This window comes from Felis catus, chromosome D1, assembly GCF_018350175.1.
Source record: "Felis catus isolate Fca126 chromosome D1, F.catus_Fca126_mat1.0, whole genome shotgun sequence".
Classification (NCBI taxonomy): Eukaryota; Metazoa; Chordata; class Mammalia; order Carnivora; family Felidae; genus Felis; species Felis catus.
In genome coordinates, this window is record NC_058377.1 from 9,442,714 (window position 1) to 9,468,636 (window position 25,923).

General features: G+C 43.7%; 1 protein-coding gene across 3 annotated transcripts in view; it reads left to right on the forward strand.

The window, feature by feature from the left end:
* Positions 1–18,800, forward strand: part of CD1H11orf53 (chromosome D1 C11orf53 homolog) — a 72,097-nt gene extending 53,297 nt beyond the window's left edge. For 2 of the 3 annotated variants that reach the window (XM_045038265.1, XM_045038263.1), the window contains exons 3-5: positions 13,444–13,486; positions 16,512–16,810; positions 18,038–18,800. In XM_045038265.1, coding sequence (XP_044894200.1) covers positions 13,480–13,486; positions 16,512–16,810; positions 18,038–18,439 — 708 coding nt within the window. In that variant the 5' untranslated portion in view covers positions 13,444–13,479 and the 3' untranslated portion in view covers positions 18,440–18,800. Of the gene's footprint in view, positions 1–13,443; positions 13,487–14,338; positions 15,438–16,511; positions 16,811–18,037 lie in introns of those variants that run through there. The other variant, XM_045038264.1, reaches the window with a different exon arrangement.
* Positions 18,801–25,923: the final 7,123 nt, after the last annotated feature.

Below are 25,923 nucleotides of genomic sequence, written 5' to 3' on the forward strand. Positions count from 1 at the left end.
GCTGAGTTGGCCTGCTGTCCCTGGTGATCCACCGTTTAGATGCTCTCCCAGTTTCCATGCGGTCTCCCATAGTTTTACACGCTAAAGGCTCCTATGCATATTCCTAACAAATATAATAGCCACTAAGGAAAGGGGAGAGTAATTTCCTTGTGCTGTCAACTTCTTATGAAAGTATGGGAAAAGATGAAGAGAGGGGACCACCAATGGTCTCATTTCCTAGACACTAAGCCAATTTTTAGTATTCCATGCTAACGACAGACAGAAGCCTTGACTGATATCAAAATCTAATTTTAATCCAGAAATACCTCCCCAAACCTACTAGAACTTGGCCAGTTTATATCTTGGGCTACTTCACTATGGTATTCTAATGGTGGTGCTACAACAATGAAGACGCCAAAAGAAGAAAGAAGCAGCTGTAAATAAGACTACGAACTGATTATCCATGCTTTAAATTTAGGGAGTTGGCCACACCCTCCTTCTTCAAGGAAGAAATCACAGCCATTGCAGCACTGTCTGGTCAAATCTAAGAACAGAGCATGTATATGTTAAATTGAATCCATGATTAGAAGAAGGGTACGATTTGGACAGTGGTCCCAAGCTCTGAAGACATACAAAGTGCAAGAAATACCCATACTCTCTTCCCTGCTTTCTTAAAACTTACTATACAAATTATTTTTGGAGCAGCCGGGTGGCTCAGTCAGTTAAGCATCCAACTTCGGCTCAGGTCATGATCTCACAGTTTGATAGTTCAAGCCCCGTGTTAGGCTCTGTACTAATGCAGAGCCTGCCTGGGATATTCATTCTCTCTCTCTCTCTCTCTCTCTCTCTCTGTCCCTCCCATGCTCTCTCTCTCTCAAAATAAACTCTCCTAATTATGTCACCTCTCATCCTACAATGTGACTTTACTTCAGTAAGATTTCCCCAGTTGCCTGCGCACAGCAGATGGCCATCGGATGACCCAGTGTGTGTCTTTCTGCTTTGCTAGTGTTTTATTTTTCTTATTTTTTAGAAGTACTTGCTCTCTTTGTGGTGATTACTAAATCTCTTAGGAAAACTATAATTTTTCTTTAATAAGTACATTTCACTTGCCCTTGCTACTTTTTTTCTGAATTGCCAGCAGACGGATCCATTTATTTGTAATGTTCCATTTATTTGTAATGTTTTCGAGGTGATCAGGGTCCACCCTGGGAGTGTCTTGCCCCTAACCTTTTGCTCCCTCTTACAGCTCAGCGCTTTGCATATTGCTTGTTAACGTTGCCAACCAACCCCCTTCATGAGCCCAGAAAGAATTAAAAAAGAAAAAAAAATTTTTTTCTGAGCAGGCAATGCCTTCTAAACTCAAAATGCCAATGTTTGAATACAAGAGGTACATATTATGTCCTTGGCACTCATTTGAATGAATGCTTGATCTATGCCTTTCAAAATAGCCCATTGTCTGACTTTAATTAGCCCACTATCCTGACTTGTTTATAGAACTGAACCACATTTCCAGGGCTCTGGATGTTCTCCACCCAACCACCTGCTCCTTCACAATTGCAGAATTTCTTAAAAAATAATAATAATAAAGGCAGACCTTTTGCAAGCAACTTATTTTTTCAGCTGCTCTATTGGTTCTGAGGTTGTTGTTGTTGTTGTTGTTGTTGTTTAACTATCACGAAATCTAAAATATTTCCTGGTGGTGAATTCTTTCACGCAGCTTGCAAAAATAATCAGGTTTGCAGTGAAACCGCCATGGCAAGTCCGTCTGGAAGGGCTAAAGTTCTGCAGATTCTATTCTGGCCATGGTGTGCAGGACCATTTATCAACGAGCATCCCAGTGGCTGCCGTTGTTATTACTTAGCTATATAAATACAAATAGCATTCCAAAGGCACACCGGGGGGTAAAAAAAAAAAAGTGTTTCCTTTTGTAACTTAGGCAACAGAAATCACTTTCCCACAGAGACAGCCTGGACATAGTTTTGTGCCAAGCAGGAGAGTTTTAACAGTAGAATTTCAAGAAATTGTCAGAAGGTTGGAGTTGTATAACTGTGTTAGCTCTCCCGAGGACGTAAAATAGTCCATACACCAGAAATGTAAGACACTTGGAATCACAGTTGTTGTTTTTTTTAATTTTGAGATTTGCAATAAAGAAAGGACCTGAATTCTGTTTTTAAACTTTTGTTAACTAGGTGTTTTAATTACAAAAGGATGCATGGTAAATTTTCAAACAGAATAGAGGGTATAAAGTAAATAATAGAAGTCCATGACCTCTCCTGCTTACCCATCCCCCTTGTTCTATTTCCCATACTGAGTTTCATGTACAGTCTTCCAGAATTTTTCTATGACACTTTATTAGAAAGAAATTAAGTTGCTATACCAACAAGTCAATGAACATCAAAATCTGTGTTCAGTATTTATAAGCACTATTATAAAAATGCATACATTAATGTTCTCCTGGTAAATCCCCTCCCCCAAGAAAGAACCTCAACAAGACTTTTAGTGTTCCTTTTAACTCTATACATCTGAAGGCCTTAAGCAAATCATTTAACCCTTTTATGTTCTCTGTTTTATATCGATTACATAGTACCTACTTTGCCAGAGGCTGGTGATAATGGAAACAAACTGCGCAAACCCAGATGAGCTGTTTCTTCGCGAGATAAATCCTCCTCTGTAATCTAGGCTTTGTAGACATGTGGCAAATGTTTTTAAGGATACATCTGTCAATATTCCTTCCTCACAAATGTTTATTGGCTTCGGGATTGGACCTATACAATATATTATCAAATCATTTAAGAACGTAGGGGTTTTTGCTTTGTGAAAGTACAGCATGAGGGAGAAGGGCCAGCCCCCTCTTTATACCCAAGCATCAGTGGGGAAGGTGGTGATAAAGAAGAAAAGAGAGAAAGAGCCCTGGGAACTGGTACAACTGGGACAGGTGGCCAGCAGCCCTCAACACTCCCACGGCGAGGATCAACCCTTGGCAGGCTCTAACACAAAGCCAAAGAGAGTTTGAAAAAAAAAAAAAAAAATCACCTGCTGGCCTCCTGACACTCCTCCCCTAAGGAGAACCATCAGACCCTCACTGCTGGACCTCTGTTCAGTTACAAGAGCCCTTGCCCTCACCCATCGTCCATTTCTGACCCATCATTTTCAGCACCAGTTTAAATTTCCTACAATACCACTACCACTATGTCTGCATAGCTAAGGAACTTCTCCACGACCATTGCCTGCTACCGGACCCTTTATAAGCTGGTTCCCACACCCTCCACCAGCTTCTCTTCAGCTTTCTCTCTGCACACTTCCTGCACACATTTCCATGTCTGTGACATGCTAGCCTCACATTCAAGCCTTTGCTTGTCTCCTCAAGTACAATGCCCCTTACCCTGTCTGCTTACTGATCTCCTTTCATCCTTCAAAACTGGACTCAGATACCTCCCACGATATAGTGTCTGCAGTCACCTTCCCCCAAGACAGCAACTCACCTCCACCCCCAGCCCTCATGCTCACCCCACCCCCCACCCCCCATCTGCACTAAATCAAGCTACATCCCTTCCTGGCTTTGCAACCTTGGACAAGTCCATTATACCGTCCATTAGTTTTGCAGTCTGTAGTCTAGAGATAATAACTTACAACCATCTATTTCATTAGTGAGGATTTAATGATAATGTTGCACAAATCATTTAGTGCAGAGCAGAAGACACAAAGCACAAAAATAGGAGCCATTAATAAAAACGATGAAACACACACCCATATATGTCAACTGCTTGGTACAGAATCTGGCATGAAGTAAATATTCATGAAATGCTAGTCCTCCCAACCCCATTTATACAGTTGCGCAACTGTCTTCCCTATGAAACTGTTTGCTCCCTAAGAACAGAACCCATGCCCTATCCTTTTTATTTCTGGAAATTACACAATCCTGATGCATACTAGGCACATGATACATTTTTACTAAATCAATTAAATATGTAGAGTATGTACCATGCACTTGGAAACTAGGACTCCAATATCTCCCACAATATAACGGACTCAGTCACCTTTCCCCAAGGCAGTAACTCCCCTCCAATCTGCCTCCACATTGTATAATCTAGCCTGGATTGGCATCTGAGAGTTACTTTTTCCTGGGTACATCTGCATCAGCTACTTATTGCTGCATGAGAACCTCCCCTAACCTTAGGAGGTGATGAGACTTACATATTCTTTCTCACAATCCTGTGAGTCGGCCAGATGTTCCTCGGGGCTCAGTCATGCGGTTGCACTTAGCCAGAGGTTCCACCATGTTGCAAGTCCAAGATGGCCTCCTTCCCATATCTGGCAGTCAGTTCTGGCCCTCGGCAGGAATGATGGAATTCACTTCCACAGTCAGTCATACTCCAGGAGCTGAGACTGACTTGTTGAAGAGGAGATCGTAAGGCAGGATTTCAAGCAAAGGTGAAGCTGCAAGTGCTCTTGATGCCTAGAGTTTGAAGTGCACACATCATCACCTCTGCTACATGCTGTTAGTCAGAGAAAGTTGCAAAACCATCCTAGACCTGAGGGGTAGCGGGACAGACTCCACTTCTTAATGGGGGGTGGGGGGGTGGGCTGCAAAGAAACTGTGACCATATTTAATCTACCACGAACTGGCTTGTCTCCCTAAGTGGATCCCAATCCAAGCCTCTGAGTGGCGTTTTGTCTACACAGCACTGTGACATGCACATCAGAGGTGCCCGGGAAATATCTGGTTTGACGGAAGGGGCATGTGCAGAGAACTTGCTTGTTAGGTCACTGAGAGCTTGACAGCAGAAATATGGGAGGCAGAGACTCTGGGTTTACAGCTAGTTCCGTAATTTACTAGACATGGGATCTTGGGCATATTACTTATCTTCTCTGATGCTCAGTTTCCTTGTTTGTAAAACCGAGGTGATAGTATTTAGTTTATAATAAGATAGCCTTATAGAAACCACCTGGCACATGGTAGATGCTTCTAACTATAGTTCCTATTCACTGTGGAATATTTTTCTTACCTATGGCTAATTACCATGGAACTCAGATAAGTGGCCCACAAATCAAAACCTGTTTCAAACTTTGCAAAACTAATAAAGTTCATCAGAGCAAGGTTAGTATAGTTTATTCACAGTATAAGATTTCACACCAATCAGAATGCCCCTGGTTCTACTGCATGGTTTCACATTAAGTAAGGCATCTGATTCTCTATGCCCATTCTCTTCTGGAAGAAGAAGATATTCCAACCTAACATGGAGATCCACTGAAAGACCAATTGTGTTACATCCAGCATTAACTTTACCTTAATTTCAAAGCTGGAGGAAAATCGTATGACTTATGATGGGTCTAAATTCAGATATTATTTTTTTTAAGTTTATTTATTTATTTTGAGAGAGACAGAGATAGTGAAAGTGGGGGAGGGGCAGAGAGAGGGAGACAGAGAATCCCAAGCAGGCTCCACACTGTCAGCTTGGAGCCCGACATGGGGCTCGAAGTCACGAAATTGTGAGATCATGACCTGAACCAAAACCAAGAGTCGGACGCTTAACCGACTGAGCCACCCAGGTCCCCCTAAATTCAGATATTAAAACAAGGTTTTAGAATGTACAGTATAGTATCCTCAACCCCTCTCTCAACCATAGGTGTGATGACAATGAGGTATTAAATATATAGACTGCTATGAATTCCTTTAAAGGGGAGCCCAGCTGGGTGCCTGTGTGCCTGGGTAGCACCTGGGTGGCTCAGTCAGTTAAGCATCTGACTTTGGCTCAGGTCATGATCTCACAGTTCATGAGTTCAAGCCCCTCATGGGGCTCTGTGCTGACAGCTGGGAGCCTGGAGCCTGCTTCTGTACCTCCCTCTTTCTCTGTCTCTCTGTCTCTCTCTCTCTCTCTCTCTCTCTCTTTCAAAAACAAATAGAAATTTAAAAGGAAGCCCAGCTATCCACGAGTGGCTATGATTATTATTAGTAATTAGTAATAATTACTAATTAGTAGCAATTATCTTTAAGATTAAAGAGCCACATTCTAAAGTATGTCATTAGAATTTAGAAATAAATTAAATAACTGTGAAAAATCTTATACTGGCCGGAGATCTTTTCCTCATACATTTCAGTATATTTCTTCAACCAGATTGGCAACCGAAAATATTATTGGGTCATAAAAATGACAATAAATGTACTCAAGGTGAAACTCCTAATCTTATCACTTCACTACCTGGATGACCCATTAGTTCAAATTAACTCATTTTCATGGAGGGGCTTTTGGGGCAGCTGTGAGGCTGCTGTGTTAGCTACAGGAAGTTGCAGACTGGCAAATTTCATTCAAATATAAACCTCTGAATTTGGCTACCTGGCATTGTGAGATCCTGTTGTTTGCTATATGCAAAATAAAAATTATATACCATCTTGCTTGGTCAAAAGTTATGGGCTCTTCAGTATTAATTTCAATATTATTTCTGGAGAATTCATATGATCAGAGGCAACTATATGAACATAGTATCTTGAAACAGGAAGAAGGGGACGTGAGCTTTCCCTTCACACGTGCGATGACAGCGAGGGTGCCTACTAAAGACTCACGTGGTAGCCTGTTCCTCCTCAACCTGTGAGGTCTGAGAAGGAGATGGGGAGTAAGTGCCAGCCCTGAACTCTGTCCAGGGAGATCCTTTCCAGTCCCTACACAGAGCCGTTGGAACTCAGTTCTATGTTCTGTGAGGCCAGCTGACAGGGTGCGTGATCATTGCCTTTTATATCCACCCCCCTAAATATTTCCCAGGCCACCACAGAGAGGGCAGTGCTCAGTATCGCTATAAAACAACTAATCTGATGGAAATGTTTTAGGTCATGATTATAGTGGTGGGTCACAGGAGTCTGTCAAAATTTGTCAAAATTCATCAAATTGTATGTTTAAAATTTGGGAATTTTATTATATGTAAATTGCACCTCAGTAAAGCTGACCCCCCAAAATCGTATATCCATTGGAGGACTAAGGATATATATATATATATATATATATATATATATATATATATATATATATGTAGGTGTCAGACAGGAAAGTGGCAATCTTCTTTGTGAGCTTTGGTATAATTACATGCTCTCTCTGGATGTCCCCAAGTCTCCTATATACTTAAAAAAAATTAACTACATAGGAAATTTTTCTATTTTTATTTTTGAGATATTAAAATGCTTGGAGGACAGCATGGCATATTAGTTAATGAATAGGATCGGAAATTCCAAAGGTCCTTATTTGAGTCCATCCACCACGATCACCATCACCTCCACCCATTTGGGAACTTGGGTTATTTCTCTACTCTTCAGTTCCCTCATCGTTGAAATGAGAATCATATTCCCTCTCTTTAGGGACTGTGGTGATAATTAAATGAGATAATACATATAACACATCTGGGCACATGCTTAACAGTTTGTCTATGAAATGGCAAGTATGGGTTTATGAATTACTTCTATTGTAATTTAAATCTCTGTGAGAGAATTTGGAAATCAGGAGAAAATAAAATATTTTGTGCTGTGTAAAAATCAGAAAGGTATCTATGTCTAATTTAGGTACTCAATATTTAGGTACTCAATTGTTTGGGTCAGACTAGATGGTCTGGAGGTGGGGAGATCTCACCCACAACAAAACTGGGTCCTGCATAAAACACATTTTAGTAAGGGTTTGTTGACTTGGCAGGAAGTAAGGGAAGTCTCCAAGGCTGGGGGAAGAGGGACAAGGAGTGCTGGTATGGAAGGCTGGGGAAACTGTTTGATGAGAAATTAAGACACTGAATGATGAGAAGGTGATCACACCAAAAAGGCAAGTTCCCCTGAGAACAGGTGTCCAAGTTAGCTTTATGCATGACAGTCCTTAAACAGTTGCCAAAGTTGGAGCTGAACTTGGGACTCCAAGATTAACCGGGGAACCGGGAAGGGAGCTGGCTTCCCAGAAATACAAACATAACTCTTCTGGAGGAAAACAATCTCAAATTAGAACCCCAGATTTTCACAGATGAAGGTTAACCAGATATGAGTTTCAATCAAAGATTGCCAAATGCATAAGGAAGCAAACCAGGATGAGTGAGAGTCAGCATAAACAATAAACAATACATTCAAATGCCTAAAGCTTTTAGGTATCAGAACTACCAAATACAAAATACGCAGTCACTTAATAAGTAGCAAACATTCAACTAGAGACTAACAGAAATCACTAGGTGGTGGATTTTTTTAAAAAAAATCATGTGGAATTTATATAAATGAAAAAATATGTATTCATTGAAAATGTTTAAAACGCAATGTATGAGGGGGAACCTGGGTGGCTCAGTTGGTTGAGCGTCCAACTCTTGGTTTCAGCTCAGGTCATGATCTCGCAGCTTCGTGAGTTTGAGCCCCACATTGGGCTGTGTGCTGGCAGTGTGGAGCCTGCTTGGGATTCTCTCCCTCCCTCTCTGTGCCCCTCCCCCACTCACACTGTCTCTGTATCTCTCAAAATAAATAAACTTATAAATAAATAAATAAACAAATAAATAAATAAATAAATAAAACAAATTAGCTGAAGAAAGAATTAGTGAACTGGATGTATTTCTGAAGAAGTCGATAGCAATTTATACCAAAAGATAGAACAGAAAATCATGGATATAGAGAGTATAATGGGAGGTTTTCGGTATAGAGGGTGAAGGTAAAGGTTTAACAAACATCTTCACAGAGCCCCAGAAGGAGAGAATGAGGACGATACAGACAAGACAATATTTAAAGAGAGGACAGTTGAAACTTTTCCAGAGTTAAAATGAGGTCACTTTGAAGAAATTTGAAGACAAAGGAGTATATTAAAAAGCAGAGACTTCAAAAATTGGCAGAATACCTAAAGAGATTTTTTTTTTCCAGAGAAGACATCCAGATGGCCAATAGACACCTGAAAAGATGCTTAACATCACTCATCATCAGGGAAATGCAAATCAAAACCACAATGAGATATCACCTCACACCTGTCAGAATGGCTACAATCAAAAACACAAGAAACAATTGTTGGGGGGATGTGGAGAAAAAGGGAACCCTTGTGCACCGTCGGTGGGAATGCAAGGTGGTACAGCCACTGTGAAAGACAGTATGGCGGTTCCTCAAAAAGTTAAAAATAGAAATACCATATGATCCAGTAATTCCATGACTGGGTATTTACCCAAAGAAAACAAAAACACTAATTCAAAAAGATATATGCACCCTTACGCTTCTTGCAACATTATTTACAATAGCCAACTTATGGAAGCAGTCCAAGTGTCTTGGAAGCAGTCCAAGACTTTCAACATAGATATATATGGGGGGAGGGGATGGGTGAAATAGGTGAAGGGAATAAGAGGTCCAAACTTCCAGTTATAAAATGAATGTCATAGGGATGAAAAAGAGTACAGCCCAGGAAACATAGTCAATAAATTAGAGTAACATTGTATGGTGACAGAGGGCACCTCCACTTACCGTGGGTAAGCGCTGAGTAATGTGTAGAATTGACAAACCCCTACATTTGTACACCTGGAACCAATGTAACATTGTATTCAACTATACTTCCACAATAATTTCTTTTTAAAAAGCATAAAGGAAAGAAAAATTGTCTAAAGAATAACTATAAGGTCAAGAGCAATCATGGAAGCTGAGACAGTGGGGTGACATCTTTGAAGTGGTGAGACAGGAAGAACTATAAAGTTACATTTGTGAACCTGGCAATGTTCCCTTTGAAGTACAAGAGAAAAAGAAATGATATTTTCAGGGTAAATAAAAACTGAAGCATTTTACCACCAACATCACCTACAAGAAAGGAATTTTCTGAAGGATTACTTTTTAGAGAGAGGGGGTGAGGGGCCGAGAGGAAGGGAGAGAGCATCTCAAACAGGCTTTACCCAGGTGCCCCTGAAGGATTACTCCAGAAGGAGGAAAATGAATCCTAAAAAAAAAAATAGTCTGGAGGAAGAGTAAGCAAAGAAAATAGTGAATACATAAGTAAATCTAATACAGATTTACTTAATAAAATGATGATGGGGAGCCTGGGTGGCTCAGTCGGTGAAGCGTCTGACTCTTGATTTCAGCTCAGGTCATGATCTCACAGTCAGGGAATCGAGCCCCAAGTCAGATCTGCACTGATATCTCCGAGCCTGCATGGGATTCTCTCTCTCCCTCTAGCTCTGTCCCTCCCCTGCTCACTCTCTCTGTGTCTCTCTCTCAAAATAAATAAGTAAACTTTTTAAAAAATGATGATAATTATGATGTCTAATTGGAAAGATGCAATATAAAGAAACAACCTAAAATGCCAGAAAATAGCACAGTCACATAAATTAGGGAGAGGCCTAGTGAGAGCCAATGTTCCGAGGACTTTGTCAGTGGGAGTTTTCAGGTATCGACCGTAGTCTTTGTTAAATACACAAGGTAAAATTTTGTGGGTAACCATAAACAATGAAAACACACTGGTAATTTCCACAGCAGGTAGAAAGCAAAACTGTGCAGGAGAAATGAACACGAGAGGCTTCTTTTCATCGAGTCATAAACAAAATCAATGAGACCCGTAACTGGGAAACTGCTGTAGGGTCTTTGGGTATTGAATCTGGGTTGGGGGAGGGTACAGCACTCCAGTTCCACGGGAGTGAGGGGGCCTGGGCAGAAGGAGAAGGGGTGTGAGGAGATCCCCGGGACTGGCTCGTGGCACAGGTGAATGACAGGGAAGCTTTCACAGCAGAGATGTGTAGGGCGTAGACTGGGCCTTATCCACGCCTTGGGGAAGAGGCTTGGACGAAGAGCCGTGTGAGAGCAGAATAGGGTGCTGACACTTTCATCCATCAGGTTGGGCCTGTGTCTGCGTCTCACAGAAGCCTTCGGCCTGGCCCAGCCTTGGCCAGAGCGGCTTAAGGGTAGCAGGCAGGGAGAAAAGGTGGGAGAAGGGGAGCAGGACATCTCCCCTGGCCAGCATTCAGGACACAGCCCACAGACACCCGGAAGGAGGCGGACGCAGAAGCCAGAGGGTGTAGGCCTTGGTGCCCGCCTTCGAGAAAACACCCAGCCAGACAGAGCTGGGACTCGGAGGAACCCCAGGATAAGATGGGCCCCGCAACATGCGAAATTGTGCCCAAACACAAGGGCTTCTGTGCTTAATCACTGCTTCTTCCTTTGCTTCCCATAGAGATGTAGGCTCCCCTGGCCCTGCCTGCCCGTGGTTCCCTTCTGCCACTTAAAAGTGTTAACTTACTGAACAGGAAGACACATAAATCAGAGCATGTTTAGAGGAACTTGCCATAGATTTGAAGGGGCATAAGAACGCATGTGAGTGATAAGCACTATGTAACTAGCACTCATTTCCTGCTCACTCGATGCCAGGAGCTATTCTATGTGCTTGCGTGATATGTGCATACCTACGTGCAGGTGTGATACAATTTGATGTTCACGTACCCAAGATCACACAGCTAATAAGAGGCAGAGCTGGGATTCAAACACATACACTCTGGGTCCAGAGTCGTCTTCGCTCAAATTAACTTGTGCTACTTCTGAATGGTTGGAGAACATTTTGGCTTGGACGAGATTGAATTCCAGTTTGGTGCTATGAACTGAATGTTCGTCGACTCCTCAGAATTCATATGTTAAAGCCCTGACCCCGCCATGTGATTGTGTTTGGAAATGGGGCCTTTGGGAGCTGATTAGGTTATGAACGTGGAGCCCTTGTGATTGGGATCAGTGCCCTCGTGGAAGAGACACATGAGAGAGATGATCTCTCTTTCTGCCACATGAAGACACAGTGAGAAGAGGGCCATGCTCAAACCACTCAGGAAGAGAGGTCTCCCCACCAAGAACCTGATCACGTGGGCACCCTTCCAGCCTCCGAGCTGGGAGAAATGTTTCCTGTTTAAGCCACCTCAGTCCATGGTATTTGCTGGTAGAGAAGCCCGAACTGATTAAGACCTTGGGGAAATGATGGATTGTCTCTGAATATTTGGAGAGCCATATATGGAAGAAGGGTTAAACTTATTGTATATGGACTAAAACGATGAGAAATAAGAATTACAGTTGTATATTTTAAGACTCTGCATCCCCGGACACGCTTCCTTCAGAGGTCAGCTTAGGTATCACCTGCCCCAGGATGTGCTCCTCACCCCATCCCCAATACCAGCTTTGGTGCCCCCCTCACTCCACCTTTTCCCGACCAGGCCACTTCTCACACACTCCCCTGAGTTGTCTGTGTCTTTGTCACTCTCTGCGTTAGCTTCCCAGGACTGCAGTAACAGATGAACTACAAACGGAGTGGCTTAAAATACCAGAAACGTACTGTCTCACAGTTCTGAGACTAGAAGTCCAAAATCAAGGTATCAGCAGGGCCAGACTCCCTCTGAAGGATCTAGGGAAGCACCCCTCCCTGCCTCTTCCAGCTGCTGGTTGTTGCCGGCCCACAGTCCTCGGTGGTCCTCAGCCTGGCGTTGTATCACTCAAACTTCTACTTTCTGTCTTCACGTGTCCTTCTCCCCTCTGTGTCTGTGTCTCTGTGTTTCTCTCTCCTCTTTTTATACGGACACCGGTCACGCTGGATTTAGGGCCCGCCCTCATTCAGTATGACCTCCCCTTACTTTAACGAGTTGTGTCTTCAAAGGCCCTATTTCCAAATCAGGTCACATTCACAGGTACTGGGGTTAGGACTCCCATACATCTTCTGAGGGGACATAACCAAACAGACAACATCCCCCAACCTCCCATGATCACTAGACCGTGGGCTCTTTGAGGACTGTATCTTTATTCCACACAGTTTTATTGTGTCTACTATGAACCACATTCTGTTCTGGGCACTGAGCACAAGCCACAGTCAAGGTCCCTCCTCTGGCTGGAGCTTTGATTCTACATAAAGGCAGACCGTAAAACAGTGACCACTCAGTGCTGAAGCCAAATGCCAAACATACGTATGTGTGTATATAAAGCACATGGTATATATTTGATATTACCACAAACAGTAAAAAAAAAAAATGAAGTACAAATTATTCCATTTCATCCAGCCTGAGGTTTTCGTCATGTTTACTAGAATCGAACTTTGGTTTCTAACTCTGTCCCTCATAAAACTTTGTACTCTGACACTTAAAGATTTTATTTTTTTAATATTTATTCATTTTTGAGAGAGAGAGAGAGAGAGCATGACCAGGGGAGGGGCAGAGACAGAGGGAGATGCAGAATCTGAAGCAGACTCCAGGCTCTGAGCTGTCAGCACAGAGCCTGATGCACAGAGCCTGATGCAGGGGTCTAACCCACGAACCATGAGACGGTGACGTGAGCTGAAGTCGGAGGGACGCTTAACCGACTGAGCCACCCAGGCGCCCCTCTGATACTTGAATTCTTAACCTAGGTTGCCCTCCCAGTTCAGCCCCCAAATAATGTTATCAGGATATAAACCTTATCAAATGTATCCCTAATCTTTTCTTTTTTTTAAATTTGAACTCGGAACTAAAGCAAATACTAACACTCTCTTTGCCTTCCAGAGCGGAGTCAGCAACTCCCCGTCTCCGTTTGCCCAGATGCCAGGTGAGTGCTGAAGTTCAACCAGCAGTTACTTAATTCCCTTTTTGAGTTTCAGTCCGGCATTGGGGTTTCCATTCTTTTATAACTGCCTTACAGCACCTCCGAAATTTTCCTTTTTCAAACAAGTTGTTTTTAAAACAGAAAATCAGTGAAGACAGACCTAATTCCATCACTCCTGAGTTTAGAATTCATTCTGTCTTGAAGGCGGCCTTTCCACCCCTGGCCTCGCAGAAGCTTAGTGAGCGAAAGCAGGAACAGGCCCTCGATACGGTTTTAAAATGTGCACAATTCTGGGACCATGATCCGATAGATTATGCGCCTGCTTTGAAACAGAAAGGCAGGTGAAGAAACTACCATTTATGGAGGGCTCTCTGTACATCAGGCACCTTAAGCATTTGGTATTCATTTCAATACATCTGTGTCCTCCAGTGCTCCTGCAGAGGTGGGAAAGGGGCGTTCTGATTCTTAGCAAAAGTGTTGGGGATGCCTATGCACACGTGCACACGCATGTGCACACTAACACACGCTCCTTTCAGAGCCCAAACTCGGAGATGGCATAGGCTTTCTCAAATGATTTTAGGAAGCTTCGCAGCTGGATAAGAAAAGGAATAAGGGCCAAAAGGAGACCCTGCATATCTGAATGTCTGTATGTTGTGTTTCGCAAACATGTTGATCATCCCTGGAATCTGGCTACGTCTGCTCCCTCCTATAGAAGGAAATTTTTGCAGCTTCCCGTACTTTCCAGAACTATTCCTCCTCTTTTTAAGGAGAAAAATATACACTTAAGAAAGCACAAGGGTTTGTGTGGTTTTTTTTTTTTTCCTTTCTTTCTTTTCTTCATGGTTGTTTTTATTTGGAAACTGGGAATATAGACATGAGATCCTAGAAGACTTGGATCCTCAGCTTCAGTCACTCCTGTGGATACAAATTCATGGCATGAAACAGAATTTTCTTTATTGATATTAATTTTCACTTGCACATATTTTTTTTTCCCCCCCTGTGGAAGTATGCTTATGATGAAACCCCTGACTGCAGCTTTCCAATTCATGAGCAGATTAGAAGTCTGGGGCTATAGAATTTCAGATGACAGTAGAAGGAGTAGAATTTGCTGTAAGTTTCTACGGGGAATTTTGATATCCTCCGAATGAATGAATAAATTTACATGTAATTGTTGAACACGGTGTTATGCTGCTGGATTTACAGCAAAATATAAGACATAAGCCCTGACCCCCATGGAGCTGGCAGGTAGATTAGAAAGAGGGCTGCCAACTCAGCTGAGGGAGTAGTGAGCGTACTATAAAGTTCCACACCTCGTGTCAAGGGCCACAGTCCTGTGTCGGTGGAGTAAGGGATGACTGTGTCACGATAACAAAGGGGTATGATCTCTGGGGAGGAGAAGGAGAGAGTGGGTGGGACAGAGCTCCCACTCTGGCTGAGGGAAGGGAAGAAAGACAAGCTCAGCCCTTTTGTGACCTCAGGGCGCAGATCTTAGCTAATTAGACCACATCCACCACCAGCTGGAATAATTAAACCATCACTTGTACAGAGCTTGCGTCTACCTCCCGGAACATGTTCTAAATGCTAATGTGTTTCCTGCTACAGCGGAGCCACTGGGTCTGAAAGTCTTTAGCGAACACCTCGTTTGCCCTATGGAACCATTTCACTGGCCCCGCCGTAAATGAGACTCTTCTCAGGTTCATCTGGTTCCCTGGTTTCACCAAGGGAAGCTTTCTGTGGGAGGTGTTCCCTTCCCAAACTCGCCCAGGGCCCAGGTGAGCTGAGTCAGGGACTCGGCATGGACACAAGAGGGCAGCAAATAACACCAGACTCCTCAAAGCCAGCAAACACATTTTTTGGCAGTCCTCTTTCTGACTTGGTTGCAGAGAAGCTCTAGCATCCCAAAGCAAGCAAGCCATTTCTTGATGCCTGCTAGGTATGAGACATCTGATAAAAGGTCAGTATACAAAGAGGTGGAAGCAGCAGACAGCCTACCTCTGATTTGGGGGTGGGGTTATCCTATCGCCTTATCTAGAGATACTGCATCTGGGATAACACACCCAGAAGCAGCCTGTTGTTAGCAGTCTTGAGTCTATGGGGACAGAGCTCAGAAGCTGTAAAAAAAAAAAAAAGACGCTTCATTTCATATAATGTAAACGTCAAGGGATTCCTTTCCTTGTCTCCTTAAGCCCAAACTTTTCCCAGCACAGTGACTGGAACACAGAAAGTGCACAGTAAATGCACTTGGAGTGAGCGAATGAGAAGTTACGGCACCGTCTCCAATGAGCTCCTCTCCAAAGGCGGAATGAATTTTAAACATATTAGTTATTTGGGCTGGACCAGTTAAAAGGGGCAATGCAGCAATATTTAATGCTTTTCAAGACATTTCTCTATTTAAATGTTTGCTTTGGTGTTCAGCCCATGTTAGAAAGACGGTTTCCCCAAGAGAGATGAACAACTTGGAGGGGGGAAGGAAAGAAAGGAACACAAACCATGAGAGACTCGTAACGTTAGAGAACAAACCGAGGGTTGATGGAGGGAGGTGGGCGGGAGATGGGCTAGATGGGTGATGGGCATTACGGAGGGTACTTCTGGGGCACCCTGGTGGCCTAGCTGATGAAGTGTCTGACTCTTGATTTCGGCTCAGGTCATGATCTCAAGGTTTGTGAGATTGAGCCCCACAATGGGCTCTGTCCTGACAGCAAAGAGCCTGCCTGGGATTCTCTCTCTCCCCCTCGCTCGGTCCCTTCCCAGATGGTGCTCCCTTTCTTAAAACAAATAAACTTAAAAAAAAAAAAAATGGAAGGCACTTATGATGAGCACTGGGTGTTGTATGTAAGTGATGAATCACTGAATTCTACTACCGACACCAATTTTGCACTGGTATGTTAACTAGCTAGAATTTAAATGAAAATTTGAATTAAAAAAAAAAAAAAAGACCGTTTCCCACGTGGAGGGTCTCAGCTGCAACAGATTTGCCTGGACTTCCCATGGAGAGATTGTTGCCAGTTTGTTTTTCCTTTGGCAACAGGTTCACCGGTAACGTCAGGTTACTATGGTGTCAGAAGATCTTTCCTCTCTGACTCGGATTTCCACAACACGAAACAGTTTGCAAACGACATCTGCACCTCACCGGCGAAGCCCTTTCCCTGTGAGTCCCCCGCAGGGCAGAGCCACCCGGCCCTCCTGGATTCCTACTTCCCGGAGCCCTACGCAGACCACCGGCCCCCGCCCGGCCTGACCCCCAGCACCGGCTCTCTGTTCAGCACCTCGCCCCTGCCGCCGCTCCTGCCTCCACCCTTCCCTGGGGACCCCACGCACTTCGTGCTTGTGAGTATGCAGGGGTCTCCCATTTAGGGAGTAAGGTGAGGTCTGGCCGGTCATTGCGCTTGGTAACCAGGTGGAAGTCAGGTCTGGCTTGCCCGGCACACCTCTGAGGCTGTTCTCCCAGGATACACTCCGAGAGGGGCCCTTCCTCAAAATCCACGCAGACCATGACCCCCGCAAGGTCTGTCTGTCTAGGGTCTTGGGAGGGGACAACTCTAAGGCAAGTTTATATCCATTTTGTTAGGACTCAACTCATTTTGCCAGACGCTCCCCCATCGTTCCCGCAGCACACAAGGAAGGCTCACTGAAGTGACATCTCCCACGAGACTAGGCTGTAATCTGCCAGGGCAGGCCACCAAGGTGTCTCCTAACCTCCCAGTCCCCCTGCGCCCTCTCCCACAATATTTCTACCCTATAGAATCTTGTTCTTCCTCAATCCTAACAAAGTGGTGAGTTCCTAAAGATCTGAAGAATACCAACACCCAACTTACAGAAAAGTGTAAAGCCTTCAACTACAGAGGAATGAATCTCTAAAGATGGGATTTTAGACAAAAGGGGGTGAATTAACCTTATGGAGTTACCTCCTCCAGCCGGGAACTCCTGTGTGCCTTTGTTCCTTTAATACTTGCAACGACTCAGGATACAATTCTTAAAGCCCCATTTTACAGATGAACAAAGTGAGGTACTCAGAGTGAGAAAGTTAGTAAGTGACACAGCCATGAAGTGAACCCAAGTCTTTCCAGCTCTAAGCCTATGGAAGTTCTACCTCTTGGCTCTCTGAGGGCAAAAGCCCACCATGTAGTTTAGAGACGTACTCCTCCCAGGAGCGGCCAGCGCTGGCGTCCCCACTGTGGAAACGGCATTCTAGGCCCCCGGGTAGGGTGAATCTTAAAAAGAATGCAAGACATAGTACGTCGTAATGGGTAAAATGCTGTATAAATGTTTGTTTTATTCCCTCCTTTCACTCCTTTAGTGGTGTTTTCTGGGGAAAGGAATTGTAATAAATATAGAGAATCTAATTCTAGAGTAAGAAAGGAACAAAAACTCTCACCGCTGGTATTAGACACCAGAGAGAACAGGTGCCTGGTAAGGAAGCTGGAACAGCAGAGAGGGGACACCAAGTCCCCTCTGGAAGCCATGGTCTGACCATAGCCAGTGTTGGTGAGGAAATCTGTCCACGTCGGAGTATCATCTAATGACTAACCCCAGTGACCTTTCCGTTCTCCTCAGAGGGACTCATGGGAGCAAACGGTGCCCGATGGTCTCAGCCAGGCAGATCCCGTGCCCGCCGATACCCCGCAGACCTTGCCGCCCAGCACAGGATGTCTCTCCCAGCTGGAGTCTGGGACCAGCACTCAGCACAGGAGCTCCAGCTGGGGGGCCCCCCTAGCTGGGGCTCAGTCCTACTCCCTGCATGCACTAGAGGATCTGTATCATGTGCCGGGGTACCCCACCCCACCCCCGTATCCCTTCACCCCTTTCATGACCATGTCCAATGATCTACCGCACAAGGTGGTGCCCCTCGCCCCAGAGGAGGGGGTAGACGCCCCTTCCCTTCAGGACCCCTCTTCATGGACCAAAGAAGACGGGAGCATGGCGTGGGGGTCATATGAGTGCCGTAGAGCTTACTGAAGGGAGCACTGAAGGACTTCTGCTGGGCTTTTCTCTGAGTGGGGTTCTGTATTTCACGGACCATTTGCAGTGTGGTAGCTTATTCATTCAGAACCAGATTCTCAGAACAGGCCATCGGGCCACCCTTTGTCAACAGACCACGGGATTCATTTGTAATCCTCCCTACCACAGCCCCATGAAATACAACGTACGTTAATTCGGGACATCAGACCGTATTCTAGTGAGACACCTGAGAGCGATGCCTTTTTGGAACTTTAGTAACACCTTACATTCTGAATTTCTGTTATCTTTGAACTATCATGTTAAGCGCTCGTAGTTTTCTTAAATTACATTAAAAAGTTTATGCAGATGGTGAAATACACTGATTCTCCTGTGCAGTTTTTCTTGGTGATGAGCTATGTGTGTCCTACAGTAAGAGAGAAAGCATAGGATACAGTGTAGATTAGGGCATGTAAAACCAAACTCATTTTGTACCATGGGATTTCTGAAGAGTAAAGTGTTATCCATGTGTCTCTCCTTAGTGACTTAAAAAGGACCAGTAACAGATATGGTACCATATATAAATGCTTTATTGTGGTTAAAATTGGATGAGGTCAGGAGACTATGGCTTCATAAATACACAGCTCTGACTCTGCCCTCAAGCCTAGAATGTCAAAAAACAAGTCTAATCACCATTCCCCCCCCCAGCAAAAAAATAGGCCCCAAAGTTTCTTTGATCCATGATAGCCTTAATTAAGCTACATTGTTTCTCAGATGGAAAAAATATATATATACTTATTAGAGTGGATTAGTGAAATGGGGGTTCTGTGATCAAGTAAGAATAAAGGAAATGCTGAGAGCGGGACTAGGCTGTCGACAAGAAACAACAGACCACAGAATACCAAGAAGCAAAGAGGCTTCGCAGGACAGATTTGTCACGTGTGCATCAGTAGCATTACACACAACATCCCCCATTTGAAGGAAGACCTTGTTGGTGGCTCACTGCTCAGAAATGTATAGCTCTTATTGTGTATAAATGGAGAAACTGACATCTGAAGCCTCCATCTGTCTCATGTATAAGTTTGCTGTAGATTCCTTTGCCAGTGGAGTTCACAAAGCCCATCACAAAAGCCTTGCATGCCCTTTGACTTTGCAAAGCATGAGTCAAGGCCCACAGGTCACACCCACACTCTTTCTATTACTCTCCTGCCACTTTCTTTTCCTTATTCCCTTATCACATTTTCCTGACCCCTCTGGTCCCTCTTGACCCAATGCCTTTTTCCTCCATCTCCTGGGGGCCCATTGTTCTCCTTTTTCCACCTGGTTGCCTAAAGCCACTTAATATAGTTTTGATCACATCCTCTGTTATGGTGTCCTGTGCTTTACCCCATCTAGGTAGGAGTCCAGAAAAACCAAATAAGGGCATTAATTCACACCTAGAAGTGACTAATTGATACCCCTCCTCTGTGCCTTCAATGGTATTTTCTGACTAAGCAAGTACACTCCCTGTTTATGGGGTGCCCGCAGAAACGCTTGGATAGGGAGCCTTCCTTTGCCTCACACCCCTCAGCACCCTCCTGGGAGAGCAGCCCTGCAGAAGCAGATCAGGAAGGAGCACTGGTGGGTTCCCAGCCACGGGGCTGCCCTCTCCTGGGTCCCCTGCCCCAGCTCTTCCCTCTCACCACCTCTTGTCACAGCCTTATTTTCACTTCCCTCAACATTAGCTCTTGAGTGCAGTGGGGCAACTTGGGTGCATAAGAGAGCTGCCCTTTCTTCTTCTTTTTTTTTAATGTTTATGTCTTTAGTTTGAAAGAGAGTGTGTGTACTTGCAAGCAGGGGAAGGGGCAGAGAGAAGAGAGAGAGAGAGACAGCATGTGCAAGCCAGAGAGCAGGAGAGGGGCAGAAAGAGAGGTAGAGAGAGAATCTGAAGCAGGCTCTGCGACAGTGCAGAGCCTGACGTGTGGCTTGATCCCACGAACTGTGAGATCATGACCTGAGCCGAAATCAAGAGTCAGACGCTCAGTCGACTGAGCCACCCAGGCACCCAGAGAGCTGCTCTTTAAGTCTGGTGAGACTTGGCATCTCAGTCCTGGTCCCGGAATCGTTAGCAGAGCCCTCCCTCATCCAGGCCCCTGCACCAGAAAGAAGAGATTTGGCCTCTCTCTGGATCCAGGGTCTCCACAAGGGTCTCAAAAGCCATTTTTCTATATTGGTTATGTCCACTGCTGCTTACCATTGTTACTAAGAAGCACACAACACAACAGTAGTTGTGGAAACCAAAAATATGTGTCCACATCGCTTTAACTTTTGTCTGATTGTTAACGCTGAATGTTAGACGTGCTCATTCCCCATGGTTTGCTCTGCTCTTCTCACGTGTTACGATCGTCTCCTCACAACCTGAAGACGCACTGACTCTCAGGTAAGTACAGCTCCACAACCAGACCTCAGACCGGGGTAAGTGCAGCGGGCTCGGTGCACTCTATACTCTCCTTGAAGCATTGTAGCATTTAACAAAATTAATTTACAAGCAAGGAGACCTGCACAGGCCCATGCGGCGCCTAAGTATCCATTTGGGCCGCCCAGTCTAAGGGGGACTGGGGTGTGGGGAGTGGGGTTAGTAATTCCAAGTGGTAGATGGTCTTTAGGAATTCTGTTTCCTTGGCAAAGTGTTTCTATCTTATTACATGTATTTCAAGTTGGTTCTGGTTTATTCCGGGAAGTTGAGATACTTTGTTAAAAAGCGAAACCACGCTACAAAATTATGACACAGAAATCAATCCTATTTCCCTATTCCCAACTACTCTCTATTTCCTGCTGCACGCCAGGGACTTACTGCACCTTCTCGTAAGAATGCACAAGGCCGGCGTCAGAAAGAAATGCTCATCATCCTCTCCCTCTCCTTCCTTAAACCTGCTTTCCTCAGACTCATAACTTTCTTGGGAAAGGAGGGAAAATTAGAGAACTCGGATTCAAAACGCTATCTCTTTTAGGTGCGTGAGGCTTAAAGTAGGCAGAGATGGGGATGGCACGTTCAAGTTACCCGAGACAGCCGGCTCGATGATAATGTGAAGAGGAAGCAGAAAGCAAATCTGCCCCTGCAGAAACCGCAGTATCCACAGTCCTCCCAAATCGCTGGACACAGACATTACGGTATGTAGCTGAGTGTTTGTGTTCCTCCCACAATGTTATACAAACCCCAGAGGATGAAGGGAAACCACATCCTTACCTAGCTTATTTCATTTTTTAACATATTTATTTTTGAGAGAGAGAGAGAGAGAGATAGACAGTCAGACAGAACATGAGCGGGAAAGGGACAGAGAGAGAGAAGGAGACACAGAATCTGAAGCAGGCTCCAGGCTCCGAGCTGTCAGCACAGAGCCCAACACGGGGCTCAAACCCACAAACCACGAGATCAGGACCTGAGCCAAAGTCAGAAGCTTAACTCACTGAGCCACCCAGGCACCCCTACCTGGTTTATTTAATAAATGCTTTTAAATGAGCATTATGACTTGTGACAGCTCACTTAATAGAATATGATGGTATTATTGTGGTGGGGGAAGAAATACTCCAGTTCTCTTAAATATTGAATTCTTTACAAGAAATTGCACAAAGGGAAAAGAATTCCTAATCCCAATAATAAAATACACATTTACATGCATACAGATGTACCCACACATATGTACACATATATACATATATACATATGTGTACATATATGTGTGTGTTTGTACATATATGTATAAATATGCGTATATATATACACACACACATACATATGTGTTACTAGTATCTTTGTGATCCATTTTTTTCTTTTTAAAATAAATTATTTTTGAGAGAGAACATGCATAAGCAGGGGAGGGGCAGAAAGAGAGAGAATCTCAAGCAGGTTCTACACTGTTAGCACCGAACCCGACACGGGGCTGGATTCCACGAACCATGAGATCATGACTTGAGCCGAAATCAAGAGTCAGACGCTTAACCAGCTGAGCCACCCAGGCACCCTTGATCCATTTTTTAATATGCAAATCTAAACAGTACAGTCATAAGAAAGAAGACATCAGTTACACTTAAAAAACTGAAGTAAGTATAGATTGATCCAAGGTTTATGTCACATTACACTATAGTGATTCTACCAACCACACACCAAAATCATACTCCCTTTAGGTTTCGACGTTATGTTCTGTCTCAAGTATCCTTTCTATTTAAAACATCAGTCTGTGCCTTTACAGATTGTATTCAGTAACGACCGACTGTAGAGTGTTTAAATGCAAAATCATTCATTCTGGGTAAAGAGTGATTCTCTGACTAGACTCATCAAGCAGAGCACTCACAAGTGGCTCAGCAATGTGTCTGGCTTAGGGCCCAGCATGTTGTAGGTGCTCAGTAATATCTTTGTTAAACTGAACTAAAATAACACCACAAAAATGAGTAACTGTTTGCATCCTGACACTACGGGCGACAGTTCTCTGAGACTGATGTATGAGAAAACACTACCATGTTTCTTACCTAACATTAGCCAAACTCTGGGCAAATGTTGATGGCAGTAGTAGATACTGGGTGTTAATGGTAATATATTTAAGATGATTGACTTCGTATTTTTAAATATCTCTAAGAAAGAATACTACTGAACTCTGATGTAGCACACAGAAAATGTCCACATATTCATTTAGTATCTACAGAGTATACATAGCACAATATGTTGCTAAGAAATCTTAAAAATCAAAGTTATTCAATATTGGGTGTTTTCCCTGATGTGATTAAAACAAATATGATAAATCGATAAGGAACTAGAATCCCTAAAGATCAGGTTAAATAAATAATAATAAAATCTTCTATAATTATCTGTAAATGATAACACCGTGTTATCTTTGATCTCCGATACAGAAGTGTCCTCTACTCTTTCACTCTAGTAAATAAGATGTGTGGATTTGCAGTATGCAATATCATTGTCAGTGCATTTATAAGCTGAAAGAGGAGGACAGTATAAGATCTTTACAAGTTCCAAAAGGAAGAAAATGTAGAGAAAAAAAATATCTAAGCATTAGCTCCTTTGCATTAGGAAAACTGATAAATGTCCCTCCTGGCCTTCTTCCTGATGAAATACCTTGAGTGGAATAATCCAAAAGTTTAATGCTTAGTAAATTAATTTAGTCATAAATGAAAGATCACTCAACTGTTTTATTTCTTAACCTTGGTAATATATTCATTGGTTTTTATCACAGTCATCTTTCTATGTTTTTATATGGCATAATAAAAATGTTTTAAGTAAAAGGTGAACTTTTCAAGCAGTGTCTGATAATATTTTCCTTATTTAAATGATAAATTAGCAAATGCTTGTTCCCTACAGAAGCCTCTTCAGGAAAAGTTAAAAGTCTGGATATGTTTTACGGCAGGAGACTGAGTTATCACAAATCATTAAACAACCTCCATCTGTAAGTCTTCCTGGTCGTTTTCATACGGACCAAACACTCCGGACCCAGCAAGTACTCGTGTCCGCCATGTTTTTGGAACTTGATATTTCCCCCAAGGTTTGGTAACAGTGTCCCAAAGTCAAAATGACAAAAGAACTTTGCATTAATAAAGAGAATTTTAGAGCTGTAGTCAAATTTGGAGGGAATAAACTCCTCCTTCCTTATACTGAAAGTCTTTTCATATTCATGAAATCTCCTACTTTGGGGGTAAAATATAATGCTCACCAGTGTCATTTGCATACGAGAGCCTGCCAAAGAAATTCAGTTCAATATTCCATTTAAAACCTTTAAAATAAATGTATTCTATTCCCATTACCCTGGATGCTCAGTGACTCTAAGAAGGTCTCTGATACATTAAAGGGTTTCTCAGGCTCAGTGGCTCAGAGATCTGAAAAACTAGAATATACGAAAAACTAGAGAAACTACAGATAATAAGCCTCAAAAAGAAATGGCTTGGGGCAGGGGCGCCTGGGTGGCTCAGTTGGTTAAGTGTCCAACTTCGGCTCAGGTCATGATCTCAGTGTCGTGTATACTCATAATCAGTATATGCTGTTGGAAGCATGAATCAGTGGACGAACCAAACAGTGAGAGAGCGGAAGTGAGAGAACAGTTGGTGCTCAACTAACACATAATTGGATTTTGGCTCAGTCAATGATCATTGTGTTTAAAGCAGGCTAATGGCGGAACATGCTCCCTTACAAAGTCGGTTCCCATTGCCTTAACCCACGTCCATCAGGGGCCAGGGGCTCAGCCAGGCAGCGGAGGGAGCCAGAGGCTGGATGATCACCAGCAGGAATGTTGGAGAAAGGCTCCAAGGCTCTCTTGGCACCTCAAGGGTCCCTTTCAACATCCAAAATTCAGGACCCTGTGTTAGATTTTTAAGCAGGTGAGCCTGTTAAAGGCTGTTGAAAGCACACAACATTTTTTTCAGCCTTTTATTAAAACCCCAGAATGATTATCAGGACTTCAGGGCAGATACCCTGGAGGTGACAACGCCCCCCACAAGAGGGAAGAGTTGCTAGTCTGAGAAGCACAAACTATAATTAGCTTAGTGAACAGCTCACCCTCTCCGCCGGCCAGTCTCCTTCAGGGTTCTGTGTCCCCAGTCCTTACAGAATGCTTTCCAGTCTGCATGCTGCCCTGTGTGTCCCTTCACACACCCCGACAGTAAAACAGTCCCGAATACTTTCACACGCACACCACTGACAAGTGTGTTTGTCTTGCATGTAGCATCTCTCCAGTGCTGGTCACAGCTCATTAGTGGGCCAGCAAATTATCTCAGCGACTCCCAACCGACATAAATGTTTCATGAATAGAATGAAATGGACAAGATGGGATAGCAAATGTCAGAATGCCTCTTATCCACGGGCGTACGTTGTTTCGTGAGGAGTTTAATAAACATGTAGATGTGGCCGTATAGCATGTGAACATGTAAAATGAATTTCTTATTATGGGTTGAAGTCAAAAAGCTTTGAAAGCCTCTGTGATAAAAGATCAGGAAGACAACGATAGTTAAGGGCAAGACCTTTAGTATCAGACTTGTCAAGGTTTGAGACCCATTCCTGCCATTTATGTGCTCAATAACCTTGGGCATGTTGCTTACCCCTCTCTGAGCCTCATCTGTGAAAGGGGGAGGCTGTACAATGCGGTGCCTGATATCCAGTAAACACTCAGTAAATGACAACTTCTTGAAACAAGTCTCCTGTGAGGACCATCCAACTCAATGGGGTCTCAGGGTAGACCTGGTTACTCCAGACTTCATGACACATGCAGATCCGTGGGAAAGATTCACAGGACTCATTAGAAAGAACACCCCCTTGCATCCACAAGCATGATATCTGGATATGAAATATCTGGGCTGGGGTTTTGCAATTACAGAAAGAGCAGGAAACAAAATTCCATTCATACTGGGGTAAAAACTGGGAGACATATTTCTCCAAACAGGGCTGAGGCCTGAGGAAACCCAACTTTCTTGAAGTCGCTCACCAGCGACAGCCCTGGGACATCCATCCCTGCAGCAGGGCCAACACAGAA